Source organism: Equus caballus, chromosome 19, assembly GCF_041296265.1.
Source record: "Equus caballus isolate H_3958 breed thoroughbred chromosome 19, TB-T2T, whole genome shotgun sequence".
NCBI lineage: Eukaryota > Metazoa > Chordata > Mammalia > Perissodactyla > Equidae > Equus > Equus caballus.
In genome coordinates, this window is record NC_091702.1 from 56439867 (window position 1) to 56457762 (window position 17896).

General features: G+C 43.0%; 1 protein-coding gene across 1 annotated transcript in view; it reads right to left on the reverse strand.

Annotated features, from left to right (window-relative positions):
• Nucleotides 1-8328: 8328 nt before the first annotated feature.
• NECTIN3 (nectin cell adhesion molecule 3) overlaps nt 8329-17896 on the reverse strand; it is a 135367-nt gene continuing 125799 nt past the window's right edge. The window contains exon 9 of the mRNA XM_023623805.2: nt 8329-17287. Within this exon, the coding sequence (XP_023479573.2) occupies nt 17108-17287 (180 nt within the window). The 3' untranslated portion in view covers nt 8329-17107. The remainder of the gene's footprint in view (nt 17288-17896) is intronic.

Below are 17896 nucleotides of genomic sequence, written 5' to 3' on the forward strand. Positions count from 1 at the left end.
GGCTGGGTGAGGCTATCCTCAAGACCCCTGACACCGATTCTGTACATTCTTCCAGCAAAGCCTGGGTTTGAGCCCAGATTCTGCCTCCAGATGGGGGTTGAGACGTCTAAGCTGTGGAGACTGGCAGACTGAGGAGGCAAGGAGCCAGGAATGTCATCAGAGAAACCAGCAGACAGCTCTCGAGGACACCCCAAATGAAACTCGAAATACTGCATTTCATTCTCACCATTCAAGTTCATGATCAACTGGAAACTTCAAATGATAAATTACAAGAGATTTATGGATAAGGAAAAAAAATATGTATTAGAAGAGGCCCAGTGGGGAATGAACAAAAACCATAACTGTTAAAGTAGGCTAAAAGGAATGAAATGAGCAGCCAAAATGAAGTGTATTTTGATACCAGCAAGGGGGGACTAAAAAGCAACAGAAGAATTTGTAGGGACACATTTCTTTTTAAAAGCCAGCTTGTAAATCATGATCATGAGATTAATGATGACTTTCAAATGGCTCAGGTATTGAACTGATTTTCTTAATCTGTCTTTAATAAGAGAAATGGAACCAAGCAGCCATTTCAATTAGGTGGTAATGTGGAGTTTGCAAAAACGTCCACAGCTGGTAAGAAAAGCTTGGAGACTGCATAAATCTGCAGCTCAGCGGGTCTTGATGAGATTCCTCCTGGAAGTGATGCCTGCAAATAATCCACAGAATTCAGGGAAGGGGTAGGCAGAGCGGGGAGGGAGCAGGAAGAGTGGGGAAAGGAAGGAGGGAAGGCAGGCAGCTATTTCGCACCTAGTAGAGTGCATGCAGGAAGCTGGAAGAGATAGGCGTTACCTAAGAGACACACGAGACATCCTCACTACAGTCCTAGGAAGCAGGCATTAAAGTGTGTTACACACCAGAAAATACGGTTTACAGTCAAGTAGTTAGGAACACAGGTAACGAGTTGTGGGTGGCAGTCAACATCATCACGTTCCTCCGAGTGTCTTTAACATGTTCAAGACAGTTTGACAGATCACTGCGAAAGGCACTTCTGCAAAGAACTACCTTAGTTTTGAAAAGCATGTGTTATATTTTGTTCAGTCCAGCAAACATTTGCCAAAGGCATGCCTCACTTGTGCTGGTGGGAATGGAGGACGCAGACACATGTTATATCCAGTCCCTGCCTTTGTGGAGCTTATGAACTCATGGAGGCACCAAAAGCCAAATGAGAAAACAAGGCAAAATGGTGTAAGCTGAACCGTCAGCGTGTGAGGGGCAGGCCCTATGGTCCAGGCCAGAGAACAGAGGTGCTCACGTGGCCTCTGCACATTAGGGAAGATGGCCAGAAGGGGGCATGTGAGACGGGCTTGAAGGATGGGAAGGATCTAGGGAAGAAGAGAAGTGGGCTCTCCTTGCCAAGGTTGGAATAGCAGGAAGCGTGTATGTTGGGGGCATAGTAAATCAGCTGGTGGGAATAGAGAGCTCATGCTGGGGCGGGGGCAGGGAAAGAGCAGGTGGGAAGAATGCCCAGTTGCAAAAGGTTAGAGTACTAGAGAAAAGATGAGGGCGTGATTTGGGCAGCCAGGAGGGATTTGGGTGTTCTTGAGTAAGAGAGCGACCCGAGAAGAGTGGACTTTTAGAAAGAGGTTCAGCCCCGGAGAATGCAGGAAGGAGTAGAGCAGGGCGGATGGTTAGGAGGGAATGCCTCCAGTATACACAGTCCTTCTCCTGCCACCACCCTGAGCTAAGCCACCAGAACCTCTCAGCTAAACGCTTGAATTGACCTCTAAGCCAGACTCCCTGCTGCTGCCCTTGCCCTCCTTGGTCAGTTTCAACATGGCAGCCAGAGTGATCCCATTAACTATAAGCAGATTATATTATTCCTCTTTTGAGAACCCTCCAATGGCTCCTAAATTATGCAAAGAGAAGTCTAAGTCGTTACAATGCCTCACCAAGTCATACCTGATCCAGTGACCCCCTCCCACGCCTTCTCAGACCTCATCTTCTACTTCTTTCCATCACTCGCTTATTGCTGTTCCTCAGACATGGTGGCCACAGTCCTGCCTCAGGACCTTTGCACTTGCTGCTCCCTCTGCCTGGACGGTTCTTTCCCCAGATGCATGCCCTCCACCCCTTCACACTTCTACTTAGGTATTACCTTCTGAGTGAGGCCTTGTCTGGCGACCCTACCTAAAACTATAAACCCTGTGCCCCCAACACTAACTCCCTTCCCTACTATGTTTTTCATTCATACTTAGCACTCTTAATCATTTACTGTCTCTCTCTTCCCCTATCCCCAGGAGGCAGAGGTTTTGTTTGCTTGTTCATTGCCACGTTCTCAGCACCTAGAGCAGAACTCATGCACTCAGTTGTACGTATTGAATGGATATATGAGTGAGTTAGTGAATGTCACAGGAACCTGAGAAGGGCTGAGGGTGTAAAGTGGAGGACAGCTGTAAGAATGGAGAAAAGGAGGGTGACAATGGAGAGACTGTAGAAAGATGCCAGAGCCTTTGCATTACTGATGGCAGAATTAAGGAATGCACGCTCTTTTGCAGAAGCCCTGCTGTTACTCAGAGCGTCTGAGACACGGGCTGTATGGCCAGGTTTATAACGAGCATGATGAACGTCTGAATGAGACCCGTGAAGGGACCTCCCACATGAATAAGTCTCAACTTTCCCTTCCCAGCATAGTCCTAATGAGGTTTTGAAACATGTACCTTTTTCCCTTCTATCTTTAATTCTGCTTGATATTACTGCAAAAAAAAAGTCCATTTTAATACTGGTCAGAATTCTAAAATCAGTATCAGTATGTTGTATTCACTTCAAAAGTTCATTTTTAAAATAGCATTTTGAGGTTTCTTATGACAAATACTATAATCCATTGTTTTATAATTAGAAATCTCAAAGAACCTCTCATATGTGGAAATCAAAAACAAGGAAGAAAAAAGATGTGAATATAAAGGAAAGGAACATGAATGTGAGAGTGAAAAAAAGTTGATGATATAAACAAGAAAGGGGTGGAGTCAAGTTTTTTTCCTCAAGGGCGGCTGTAAGGAAAACATTGTGGGACCAGAGTGGAGGTTAGATGGATGCGAGAATGAGCAGGTGGGGTGGTGGGGCGGACGGCGTGGGCCGGCTCGGGTTCTCAGGTGTACAAGAGAAGAGCTGGAGGCAGGCTTTGCATAAAGTGCTTAACACCCTCTCAGCATCCATCTGGCAATCTGTGGTCCAGATGGCCGAAGGGCACAAAAGGTATGTGTGGAAGGAACTGGGGGGCTTAGAGGACCTGAGCCATTAAGAGATGGGGAAGGATGGAGAGACAGACATGACAGCCCTTTACATGTGTGAAGCAGGTAAGAATCAGTCCATACACTTAGATGTGCAAGAAATATCACATCTCTTTATTTTCTTCTAGTCAACTTCTTCTAAAGCCATGTTTCCATCCCAGCAGGTGAGTTGGAAATTTGAAGCTCTTCTTGCAACGTTCTTTGGCTTACCTTTTCTATTTCAGGGTTGTTTCAAAGTTCTGGAGTCCTGCACATCACCAAGGTGGTGGTGACGGCAGTGGCAGTTGGAACTTATTGCTCAGACACCTGCTGCTTCAGCCCACATGTCTCTTCAGGCCTACACTGTGCTGACTCCTAGCCGGGATGAGGACACAGGCCAGTCCTGCCTCCCATATTCACTGGCTAACTATCCCCTCTGAGGCTCTGATACACATGCAGGGAAATTCCAGAAGCAACCTGAATGCCTGTATTTCTTGTAGGACCTACCAGCCCGCAGCATCCTTTTTAGTTTGAGAGAAATTGCCTTCTCTTCACACTTTCTTCACAGAACAATGGTTTTAGGCTTCTAAGGAAAAATCCAGAAAAGAACAGAATGAACCTCCTCTGAGATGAGGGAACATAAGAGGTCACTACCCCCTTCGATGGAGAAAAGGAAGGAGGAAAATATAGGGAGATAACATGTTATAACTTAAATATTATCTTGCTGTTTACAGAGCCTTCCTAGCCTATAAATAAATCAGTAGTAGCCAATCTAATGACAATAACCAGCTTCCTTCAATGTGCTTCCTGGTGTGGGCAGTAGAAATATGTTGCCCATATCCCCTTTTGAAGAAGGACTTGTCGCCCCAGCTCTCAGCCTGCATGGTTGCAGAGGACCTCCTCACCCAAAAACATACCCTTCCTGGGGCAGCCCATGTGCAGCAACCGAGCGAGGCAGGGGTATGGAAACTTGGCCATTTCAGCCCAAGGCGGGACAACTCTGACGGGCTGTGTATGCTTCAGAACTCCCCGTGGGGTGGGGGAGGCTTTGTGGACCTGCCTCAGTTCTTCCATCACTCCGCCCGATCTGGCTTCTGCCCTGTCCCTTCCACAGATGTTCATCTCTAAAAAACGACCCTGCACACCAAAATCCACCTCAGCCTCTGCTTTGAGAGAACCCAAGGCGCAACCTTCATCTAGGAGTGGTCCTAGAAAGGAGTCAATAAGATAGGATTTTGGAGCTGAATCACTAGCCACCTGGCAGTCAATGAGGACCCACTGGTGAGAGATGGAACGCAGCATCCTGCGGCCCGGTAGAATGGAATCACACATCTATGGAGTGAATGCACTAGCCAGTCTCCCCGGTAGTTTACAGAGGCTCTCATATCCTGCAGCTGAGGCCCAACCCAGGACTAAATCGAGTGCTGATGTCCAGAGACGGTAAACACCCAGCCAAGCATGCCTGTCACCCAGACCTGGTGGGCAAAATGGGACCCTGAGACTTGGGACAGGAACATCTGGGAAGATCCCCCTGAAAATGTTGAATCCCCAGAATCCTAGGGTGATCAGCTGTCCCGGTTTCCAGAGACTGAGGGGTTTCCTGGAATGTGGGACTCTTGATGCTAAAAGTGGGACCATCCTGGGCAAATCCGGCCTGCTGTTCACCCTCGAACTCCTCTGCACTCTCTGAGCCTGCAGAAGTGGCCTACTCTCCCTACTTGGAGTTAGCACTCTTTTTGCTTGAAAACAAGGCAGTTTCCCCCTCTTCGAGACAGCATGTGCCCACTCAAGATCCACCCCCACCTCTCCTCTTGGCTACTAGGCCTGTAAGTAGGATTAAGTCATAGCATAATCACCTAGGGACATGCTGGGCCTGATAAGGGAGAAGAGGGAGCCTAACCCAAAGTTGCTGCAGGCCTGGTCACCGCATACTGGCAGATGCCAGGGCAGGACCAGGGGGCCTGGGTGCTCAGGCGCCTTGATGAAGAGGAGCTGGAACATTAAAGTTGGAGAAAGGAGAGTTCATTACATCTTGGCAAGAACCCTAGGAGATGGTGTTACCTTGCTGCTAGGATGGTTCCTAGAAGCATGGAAAAAGCAATGGCCCTACTAAGTCAAGTTGGAAGGCCAAAATTTCCTTGGCAGATTAAGGAAGAAAGAATTAAAAGGCTCAGGAATGTGGACAAGCTAGAGTGGATATATTACATATCATGCGAGGCCCAAAAACCAACCAAAGGATTATATTCCACAGAAAGTCTGGGAGGACACACGATTTATCAAGGCCATCAGGAACATGCTGGCAAGAGGGGCTCCAGCATCACTGAAATGTTCAGCAGAAATGGAAGGACCACGGATGGTGCTAGGATCAAACTCCAAAGGATAGGACCCCAAAATAACAGAGGCCATGTGTAACTGCCTGAAGCAAGCCAGGCGGATGCAATTATCCTAGTGAGCAGCAAGGTGAGAGTAGCAGCCACGGGGGCCTGACCCACAGAGAGTTCTGGAGAAGATTACAGGGGTCCCTGGACCAGCAGCAGCAGCAGCAGCTCCAGGGAACTTCCTAGAAATGCAGCTTCTCAGGGCCCTGCCAGACATCCTGGATCAGAAACTCTGGGTGGGACCCAGAAATCTGAGTTTTAACAAGTTCTCCAGGTGCTTCTAATGCAAGCTAAAGTTTGAGAACCTGAGTTAGTGAACACAGGTATAACAGGCCTGACTTTGGGAAGTAGCCCTGTAGCCAGGAAACCCAGGAAGGTGGCACAGATCACAGTGGGGGACCCCTGTGCTAGAATGTCCTTTGCATTTTAGAAAAGCCTTTGTGTTCTCTTTAGCCAACAAAAGAACAGGAGAGTTTACAGAGAAGTCACAGATTCTTCAGGTCTCTCTGCCCTACACATTTCTACTAGGAAATCTCAAATTTGGGGAGTTAGCAATTGTGAGTTCTAAGCAATGAAGAGCTCCACCCTTGCCACATGGAGCAAGGTAACATAAGGACCACTTCTGCCAGCACAGGTGCTTCTTCACTTTGGTTTGAGCTCACAAATATGGGTCAAAAGCATCACCCCACACTGTACCTTTGGGCTTTACCATCAGCAGGAAGGGAAGTGTTTAGAAAAGGCAGGGAAGCCCAGGAGACAGTGGACAGGAAGGCTAGGTTATTCTTACACACAGTCCATGAACTAACACCAGTCTGGGAACACATTAGACCAGAATGTCAAAGAGCTATTGAAAGTCTGAGATATGAACTACTCATTGTCTGGAGGTTTCATCATCTAATTTCTACAGCTTTCTTGCAGCAATTTCAGAGGGTGTAGAAGGACATTTCTTTCCCTTATATTGTGCTTCTTGATAAAGGCACAAATCTTTCGAGTCTTTTCCCAGAACCTCTGGGGAGAAGAAACTCACGGGGAAAATATCTGATCACAAGAGTTCGCGATTTCATATTTCACCACCGAGACACATCTTTTCCAATTTATTTTTTTGACTCCCAGTTTTGAACTCCTGCACAAACCATCTATATGTTTGGACCACGTCTGGTCTTTTTGTTTACCTGGCCATTTCCTATCCCTTCAAAACCCAGGTAAAATATATTCTCCAGGAAGTTTTTTGGATGGACCAGAATATGTTCACCTTTGTTGCTTTGATTTTATTCCAACACTTTTTTGACATTCTGAGGAGTGCGCATGTGTTTGCACTTATTGGCCTTGTGGAAATGTGGCCATGATTCCAGAGTAATAAAGACTGAGAAAGAGCTAAAGGCTATTTGAGAGTCTAATAATACACTGGGAGGGGATGGCTAGTCTCCCTCCTACTGGTCGGTTGGAGGAGTGGAGAAGACCGACGATAGCCTTGAAGATGGAGCTGCAGCTCCTGATCGCATGTGGTACGTGCACAGTTAGACACGGCTTATGTCAGCGATGTGTCAGAGTCAGCTGGCATCAGCTTGCAGGTGCCAATTGCGCATGTCCCTTCCCAACTTTAGTGGTGTCACGTCAACAGCTTAGAATTGGCTATGATGGGAGTATTTACACTGTGGGAATCAGCAAATGTTGCAAACCAAGTTTTTTTTTTTTAATCCAGCAAGCAGATTTATCAGCACCCTATTACATGTTTTCTTCTTAATATTCCACCTCTCCCTTTAACAGGCTTATGCTTTCCTCTATGGTCTTGAACAACAGATTGTATTTATAATGCCATTTTAATGTATTTGTCTACTGATTCTATCCTCTAGGTCAGAGGCTGGCTAACTGTGGGTCAAATCCAGCCTACAGCCTGTTTTTATGTGGCCCATGAAATAAACTTAAAGCGTTGTAGAAAACAGACGTTGTTAGTCATCAGGGAAATTCAAATAAAAAACAGTGAGATATCACTTCACACTTACTAGCATAGCTATAGTCACAAAGACAGATAAGAAAAAGAGTTGGGGAGGATTTGGAGAAACGGGCACCCTCATACACTGTTGGCGGGAATGTAAAATGTGCAGCAGCTTTGGAAAACAGTTTGGCAGCTCCTCAAAAGGTTAAGCCATAGAGTTGCCATATCATCCAGCAATTCCACTCCTAGATATATATATGCAAGAAAAATAGACACATATGTTCACGCAAAGACTTGTACACGAATGTTCATAATCATTCATAATTATTTCCCCAAAGTGGAAACAACCCGAATGTCCACCAACTGATGAATGGATAAAATATGGTATATCCCTACAATGGAATATTATTCAGCAATAAAAAGAAATGAATGATAAATGCCACAGCATGGATGGACCTTGAAAACATTATGCTAAATGAAAGAAGCAAGATACAAAGGACACATATCATATTATTCCATTTATATGAAATGTCCAGAATAGGCAAATCCACAGAGACACAAAGTAACTGGTGGTTGCCAGGGGTTGGGGTGGGGGTGGGGGGGGCGTGAGGAGAGGATGGCAGTGGGTTTCTTTCTGGCTGAAAATATTCTAAAATTAGAAATTAGAAAATATTCTAAAATTGACTGCGGGGTGACGATTGCACAACTCTGTGAATACACTAAAAACCAGTAAGTTTTATACTTTAAAAAGATGAATTTTATGGTATCTCAATAAAAGGTTTTTTTTATTAAAGTGGTTCCCAGACTTTGAGATTTCACAGACCAGTAAAGCTTCCATTCCTAAAACAAAATTCAAGGATCCATCATAGATGCCATAATAACACTTAAGAAGTTACCATCTAGTACCAAAATCATTTCACGAGGAAGTACATTTTAACACCTAAGGATTAATCAGGCATGAAGAACAATTCTTTAAGTGGAATAAATTTAGCTTCATAAAAAAAAACTATTACGCAATTTTCAAAGAAATTATCATAACATGTAACTTGTTACATGTTTAAAAAAACATTTCCAATACTGCTTGAAGTATAAAAGTACTTTGGTTACTATTTTTAAAATCTTTTTGATAAAACGACTCCAGTGTAGAAACTTACCCTTTTGATAAAAGATGTTCTTCAGATCTTGAATTTTATAGTTATGTAATTAGGTTATTAATTTTTACATGTATTTTAATCATAATTGATTTATTGATAATAATGTAAATGAAAAACTTTAGTTGATAAAAACTTTATTCAAAACACATCAGGAACGATATAGTTCAAAACTGCAAAAATAAAAGACAATTTCTGGTAACTCAAAAATAAAGAATATCTAAAAAACAACTACATTAACATCTACTATTTATAATACAATCTCAAAATCACACCTAATCTTCATAGTTCTCTATTTCACCACATTTGAGCTAGAATCCTCCCCCTGCTCCACTACATTGTTATGCAACCCTTTCAGTTTTAACACTTAAAATACAACTTGGGTGTTTTCTGACAAGCAAGAATATATACTATTGATTTATTCCTATATATCAAAATAAAAATAGTTCAAATGACTAGAAACTAATTTTCACTTAAAAAAAAAACAGGTTAGTAAAATATTTCTTTTAAAAATAGGCGAATTGAGCTACACAAGAACACATTTCTCCTTGAAGACTCTCCAGATTATTCACTATGCATTTATATGGTACAGGGCATTTACAAAATGCTTTTCACTATTTATTAGTTAGGACTCACAACACCCATGTGCTGTGAAATAGCAGAACTAACCTCAGTTTATACAGGGAGAACCAAGGCACGTGGTGAGATCTTGCCAGGGCCAAATGAGATCATTAGCCAGACGTCTCTTTACAGAGGACATTAACTTGCTCCATGATGGAAGTAAAACTATGTGGGATTTGTTGGGAGAGAATTCGTTCTGGCTCTGTACATAAAAAGTTCAGAGCATGGGTAAGGTAGGAGTTAGTGAGAAAAGGGTTAATGGGAAGAAAGTCAAAACCAGAGTAAAAACATTATTTAGACAGAGATCACTTTTCAGAAATAAAAATAGCTAAACAAGAATAGGAAAAAAATAATAGCTATAGAGTTTCTCATTTCTAAGCCAAGAGGCGTTTATAAAATCACTCTAAAAGTAGGACCTCTCTTGAAGACAACCCTTAAACATCCTATTTTTCCCTCCCTAAAACCCCTGTGAGGTAGAGAGTACTAATTTACAGGGGTGAAAGTGAGAAGTAAAGAAGCTAAGAGGTTAAGACCACGTGGAGAGGGAACAGGCTGCGGCAGATGTTATGTCTTAAAGCATTGGCTTAGAAATAGAAACAGAAGGCAGAGGATAAACAGGAACTTTTCGGGATGGACAAGTGGAATAATCTAGGGATCCAGTAGCAACACCAGCTACTTAACATTTTTTTTTACAAAGGACTTGGAATTTCAAGTACACAATGAAACCTAAGATGCCGAATGCTCTTCTGGGTATCGAAGTGCTCAGCCGAATATACATGATAAGTTCTCATAGGACCACGTGAAAAAGCAGAGGCATAAATGAGCCACAGTGTGAGCAAGTGCAAACTAATGCATTTAGGACTAAATACTGCTGCCTGTAGTTAAAATAGGATGGATACTGAGCCGTCAACACAGCTTAAGAGAGGAATTTAATTTAGCCTGATCAATGTGTTAGGGCGGATTAAAAGAAATACCGGTCGTTATTGGAAAGAATATTGAAAACCAAAACAATGGTGTTCCTTCACTTAGAAAATCACGTGCAACCCTGGGCTTCACAGATCCCCTGTGAGTTACTAAAGGACACTGTGAATGTTTGAAGTACATTCCTAACCTCTGGAGGAGAAACATAAAACATCTCTTTTTGGCTGTCATACATATTTGTAGCGGGATGGGCCCCAGTGCTAAGCCAGTGTAGCAAATCTGATGTTCTGGATTCCCAGGGAGGCTTTCCCTCAAGCTCTCCTCTAATCAACTTTCATAGTCCAATCCCATGCCATGACAATAAATACAACCAGTTTAGGCCATGTTACCAAGGATCCTCCTGGGCCATAGGGCACCTGGTCATAAAACGGTAAATGGCAGGGCTGGGAAAACCTCAAGAGGGCAACCATTTGGTCTTCCACCTCTAGATGGAGCGAAAGAGTCAACTATCTCAGAAAGCTGGGTTTTGTTTATTGAAGATTGTTTGGGATGGCAGTTATAATCTACTAATAATTTTAAGTATAAGAATTTATCTCCTTGGTTCCAGCTGACATGTCTCCTGTGTAAATCGTGTGCAAGTGGCAACTGTAAACAAAGTAGCTCTCGAATGGGAGCATTGAGAGGACAGGGCCTGCCCATTTTCAATTCATGGAGACATTGCTATTTTCCATAAATATTCACAACATCTGTTCCCTTGAAACTCAGGCATTTATCCCTAAACCTCACAGCTAGAGGAAAAGAATACAGAATATAACTAGAAACTTTTGGTGTGGAGGGGTGTATATTTTGACACACATCATGGACTTGGCCCCCAAACACTGCTGAGAATTCTGGGGAATGGACTGATGGGATTTATTCCCAAGATCGGAATGGAGAGTCCTTTTATTTATCCCTGGTCGTTTCCTTTTCCGTGACATATAGAAGGAACTTCCACATCATGGTTTCCGTTGATAATGTATGATAAAAAGACATTTAGTGTCATCTGAATTTCTGACATCTTCTTTTACTCCAGTCTACTCAGCTCCAAATCTCCACAATCAAGCCGAAACTTGAATAAAGAATAACTAAACTAATAATGGAAATATAGTAGAAATAAACCTAATATTTTACGTCTTTCAGCTGTCAAGGTAAATATGGCCCCTCTGTTCCTGCCTCTAACCATTTTTGCAGAGATAACGTTAAAGCAAACCTAATGAAATAAGCCTGAAATAGTGAGACATTTGCAGATGTGAGGGTTCTCTTGTATGTGTGAACTGCAAAATTATTTTCAACTGCAAATTTTAAGTAGACTTCCATCCCTGTATGTCTGTCTCTCTCTCACACACACCCCACTCAGAAGGTAAAGGCTGTCACCAAGGAGAAATGCCAGTCACACTCTATTCAGCAGGGGGGTTGACTTCAGAGCAGTGAATACATCTACCCCACCCCAGTGCAGGAATCCTTAATAACTTCTGTCATATCCAGTGTAATCTAAATTATTTTGGCAGATGTTAATTAGTCATAATATACACTCTAGGAGTGGTTAGTTAACATTTAAGTTTGATGGTTAGCATGTGAAAAGCTCGAGTCACTTCAGAGGCTACTACCACAAGAGCTTTATCTGTAGCTCAACATCAGAGACTTTGTTAATAAGCTATTATTTTCAATAGCCAAATTAGTGGTGTTAAAGGCATGTGGATTGACCCAACTACTGTAGGGCACTCGAGCCCTTCCACGAACAGGGTGTAAGACTCTAGCAAGCCCATTATCCCTGAGATTCCCAGATTACTAACCTGTTCTGTGTCTACAAGTTAAACACAATCAGGTCATCTGACACTGAATATGCTGGAATATTGCTGGATTCACATCTAATAACCCTTTCATATAAGGTATTGTTGGGTTCCCGAAAGGACAGAGTTGGGACTTTTTCAAGCTTACAAGACAGGTTGATTGTTACAAGGATGTCTGTTCTGGTGCCCAGTTGTTTGTAAACAGGAATGACGCAGAAATTGGTCCAAAATCTGATTTTAGTGTAAACTACCACCTAGTGAAGTTGGGGAGAGGACAACTACAGCCCTCACCCACCTCCACCTACTGAAGGCCACCACACAACCTAATAATTGCAAGTGACCAAATGGGCCAAGTCCAGTTTACAACAATTTTCTTTAATGGAGGAAAAACAAATACCTTTATAGGTGTAATAAGATTAATCTAATCATGGTCTATAGTTGAATAGGCTTGCAAATAGTTTCTAGATTAACAGAAGAACTGGAAGTCCCTCGTCCTCTGATAAGGTCTGCAAACAGCCCAAGGAAGAAAAGGCTTGTCAGTCAAGCATAGGAACAAGAGCAGCACAGAGCTGAGCCACAGGTGGGGCCCTGACATTTCTACTTCACACCCTTCCTATTCTTCTTCTGGCTTTCTACCAAAGCCAGCTTTCCAGCTGTGCACTCTAAGAGTGCCACCACCCCGAGAATTCAATAAAGGTGAAGCAAATTGGACAGAGCGATGAGTATGTCAAAGAACTCAGTTGAGGAAGAGGCATTAGTTTGTGCCCACCCAAACCGAACCACCTGGGATGGAGTAGTTTAATTATTTGGTTGGTTATTTTTGCAGCTGTGATTAATCTATTGGATATGAAAGTCTTCCTGAGCATTTTGAGAAATTCAAAAACTAAAACAAGCATATGTACTTGCTCTCATTGTAATGAACATTTCTTATGGTTTTCTTCCATGTAGCCTTATACCTCTGCTTAAAAAGAAAAATCAAGACAACCTCTTCCTTAACACCACTGCTCAAAAGTAGATTTGAAAGAAGTAACAGCTGACTGATGATTAACGTAATCTGTAGGGATGCAGCATAGGAGTGTGAGCCTTTGTCCCTACAGGGGCTCCTGGAAAGGGGACAGAATAGGAGGTAGCCCTCGTCAGAGAGATGATTCCATGCAAGGTGTTCTGCCTTGGAGTCCAGTCCATTCTACATACTCAATAATGGTAGCTGTTAGTCGTAGTAATCTGTGAAATAAGAGCACCCGCTCATTATGGCAACGTGCATTTTCAATTTTAGATAAAGCTTAAAAGGCTAAGATCCAGATACCAAGCTTTCCATCTGACAAATGTTTATTATGGTAAAAGGAATGTCTCCCACTCGCACTTGACTATATTCAAATCAGGTCTAACTGAAATTCTCATGTTGCCATTTGGCTCTCCATGAGGACACTATGGTACTCAAATGCTGGCCAGTGTCCTGGGAGTTTAGGTTCAACATACAACAGTCATAGAGTCCTAGGCATTTTCAGTTTGAAGAGAACTTACAATTCCCCATCCATTACTATCTTGTTCAACGCTCACTACATTTCTGAGAGGCTGACGGGCAGGGGTTCTAATCCCTGCTTTATGGATAGGGGCAACTGATGCACTAGACAGGTTTAGTGACTTGTCTAAGTTCCCACGGCTGGAAAGGGGTGGAGCTGGGAGTAGAACCTGTTCCTCTGATTCTTGGTCTAAGGATCTGTCCGCTACACCCAGGGAAGCAGAGGCTTGCAGGAAGCTCTATTGCATACAAAGAACAGCACTAGGGGAACAGCACATGATGAAAAAGAACATAGTGCATTTCAGACCACTGTGAAAGAGGACCTAAGAAATCACTCTCAAAAGATGGTCAAACTGCTGGCCCAAGGGGTAAACAAGGCCGTTAAAAATTAATGAGGGGACCAGCTCACTTAGTTTACAGCACCTTTCTGTAGTATCTACTATGTTCATGTTACAGGGAAGCCTAGCACAGGTAAGAATTTTATAATACATCCCCCAAAGAGCATGGACTTCTACAAACTTAGATACATAAGGCCAGGAATAGGGGAACCCTCACAGAACAGATAATAAATCACTGCCATTTAAGGATTAATCTAAATTTTTATCCCATTATGTCAGACGAGTCCCAAGAGGTATGGATGCTTTATTTTCGTGTGGTGTGCAAAGAACCTGGTGATCTGCTGCTGCAGCAACAATGTGCACTCCTGGAGCTTGAGCTGCCTACAAAATAGGCGATAAAGGCTGTGTGTTTAAGATGGAGCATGCACACCCCACCTTGAAATGCAAAGCCACAACCATAAATGGATAAGCGCTCTGGGGATTTATTTCTGTTTCGGGGTGTTTTAGTAAGCCAGTTACAGGAAGAGTATCTAGTATCAGCTGTGGCTTATATTCCTAAGCCTCACTCACTGACCTTTAACAGTCTTACTTCCAAATTTAAATGGCCATCGTCAAGTAGTCTAGGCTGCAAATTTAGAGATCAAGAGGCTAATTTTGGATGGCACTTTTTGGTTGAGGGGGCTGGTTGATCAAACCCTTTTAAAGCTCCTTTCTAGTGCACTCAGTGTTTAGAGAGAACAGATGAGAGGCACCAGGATAAGCAATCATATAGATTATGTGACCCATGTAAGGGGCCATCAGCTAGGAAATCTACTAGTTTGTTAAAGAAACAAGATATGACAGAGAGGCAAAGGGGATATTGAGCTAGCAGGCTGTGAGACAGGTGTCTACATCCTGAAATTTCTTTTCCGTAACTACACGGAGAACGTTAAAAATGCAATAGTGGATTCTTCCTGGTAAGGAGGGTGCTGAAGACAAGTCAAAGGGCTTCTGAAACCCAGTGCTTCCAAATCTCATTCCCTGGTGCAAATGGAGACATTGCTACTCCCCCCCTAGATCCAGGGTGTGCTTTTGTGATGCAAATTCAACAACCTGCTTCCCAGCAGGACCCTAGGAACCAACCCCCATGTGTAAGATGTTTTTAAAGCTTTCTAAAGGAGGTGATGCACTGCAACATCTCCTCCTCTGTAACATCCAGCATTTATAAAACACTTCCCTGTCAAGGAGAGCTCTGACCAGAGTCATCTTTCTGTTGGAAAACAATTGCAAATTCCTGCACCTTCAGTTACTCACCAATGGGATTCCAAGTAATAAAGTCAAATATCTTCTTTCTGCATCAGCTTGCTACAAAGGGCAGTAATCTAACTCTGAGGTAGCACAGCCATACAGCAATGAGGGTCCTTGGAATTTACCCTTTGATCCCATATAACTATCACCTTTTAAATTGCTAATAACCTGGCTAACACATTGAGTTAGAATTTAATCATCGTTTCTCCCAGAATTGTTGGTCACCCAGATAATGGGGAGTAGTAATACACTACTGCAGAACAACCTGGATAACTTGTCTGGCAAAGCATGGAACTAAAAAAAGGAAACACAAGCAAGAACCAGAGCCCGCGCAACATGAGTCATAACCTATCTTTGGTATCTTATTAGAAATCATATTAATATTTTCCTGTTCCCTTGAAGCTTAGGTTGGAAATGTGTACTATTTTATTTTAGTGCTCATGTCACTCTTTCCTAACATATGACAAGCCTGTAGTGTTTTTTATGTCTGTGATATACCTCTAATCCTGCAGAACACACAGTAAAACAACACCTTTCCTAAGAAGTGAGGGAGGGTGATCGACATTTGCACGAGTACCTATGCTCCCCTCCTAGCCCCCCCGCTCACCCCACTATAATTAGTACCTTCAGTCTCTGAGGAAAAGCTGGAAAGGGAAGTGAGAAAAGTCAAGGCAGACGTTGGCGGGCACCAGAGTACAGCAGGACACACTAGTAAGTCAGTCACTATATTACTTGTTTTTTAGCGCCTCCTGACTCTTGTGGGTGACCAGGCACAGGAGGGGAAGAGAGATAAGGGACAACACCTAGGTTTAGTACACATGTCATACTGAAGGGGCTTTTTTTTTAAGTTTTCAAATTTTCCACCTAGCTTTTAAGAGTAGGAGTTATTTCATGGTGATTTTCCAGCAGGCTTTTATGAGGTAGATAAAACACGGACAATAAGTAGTCTGAAGAATGCAGAGGGTAGCTAAAGCCTGTGTGGGTAGGATTAATTTGAAGGAAATGTCAGTAGTGAAAGCTGAGCTTGTCATATACAATACTACAGAAAAGAAGCACAGGTTCAAGGCTGGCTGCCATCTAGACAGGGCTTTTAGAATTTAATAGGTGGGAAATAGGCTCATCTGGCTAGTAAAGAACAGAGCTGTGGGAACAATACAGAGCAAGGGAAGAACCCTGGTTAGCACACAGCTAATCAAGACAAGGCAGATAACAGCAAGAAATAGGTGTCCCTTAGGAACTTAGTGATCAAGAAGGAATATATATTACAATATCACAAGAGTCTAAAAGCAACCAACAGGCTTCAAGTTTTAAATTGCCTTGTGTTGTTGGGATTTTTTGGATATAGAACCAATTTTGCCTCTTTCCTCAGGCCTCTTGTTTGTACACAGGTATTACAGCTGTATTAAGCATGTCAGGGAAAACCAAATCCCAACTAAATAATCAGTTAAATGGATTTTGAAGTGCTTTTTTGGCAGTTTGAGTTACAGATGAACAGGCTGGCCTGCCTGAGACCCAGTGAGGTCAATACTCCCAGCTGGGGCCTTTCTTTCTGGAGAATCACTGCTGTCATCACAGGCAGATGCTCTGCTTTTAAATGAACATGCCATTGTAGGCCAAACGTTAGTAGTTAAACACCACCGTCACAGAAACACACAAAGCTATAGTCAAGTTCACAAACACAGCTGGCGGTTAAGAAACTCTTAATGAAGGAAAGAAATTCGCTATTGGCTCCAAGTCACTCATCACGACTTCCAATACACTTGGACTGAGATGGTTTTATATGAGAGAGAATAAAATAATAATTATTGGCCTCAGTTTCTCTCCCCAGTCTAAGAATAAACATTTGTCAGAACACCCACTGGACAAAAGAGGACAATCACACGTAATGTTCCCGCGGGTTGATGTAGACTCTCTCAGGGCCGCTGCTCTGATGATGGCTGTCGGGGCTCCGGTCACGGTGGCACATCTGACTGTAAAGGGGGTACATCTGCTGAATCCCGTCTGCCCCCACTGGATTCTCGGCTTCGTAGTCAAATCTCCTGCTATTGTGTCCATTCTAAAAGTTCAAACATTGCTTGCGTTAGCTCAGAGCAGCTGTTTGCATTTCTCTAGCACCTTGCTAAAAACAGGCAAGAACAGAATTCATTACAGTCTGTGTCCCCGATTCATTATCCCACGAGCTATTCAATGGCAAGGTAGAGTTCAACAACTTATCATTTTCCAGTCATTTGGTTGCTTACAATACCTGAACAAGAGTGATGGCAGCTCCTAAATAGAAAATTGTGACTAACGGAGACTCCAGTCAGTTTCAGGTTTGGAAATTTGGAATTGGTATTGGTTTAGGTAAACTGGAGAAAAACAAGGCTGTGAACTTCAGGAGTCCCCCAGCAAGGCTCAAGCTCAGAAGGAGTCCATGAGACATACAGAGGATTAAATCAAACAACCAAAAGAAACCTTGCGATTCAGCACCGGGGAATGAGAGAAAAGACACAGCGGAATGAACAGGTATTTGACTGGATGCCCGAATGAGACTAAGAAATGCTGTCAAACATATCCTCATCTTGACCTTTCTTCCTTGCTGGATCTTTGGTCATAGCTGAGACCATAAAATGAACTCCCCTGATGCTCTGTGGTATCTCTGGTATTGACCCCTTTCCTGATTATT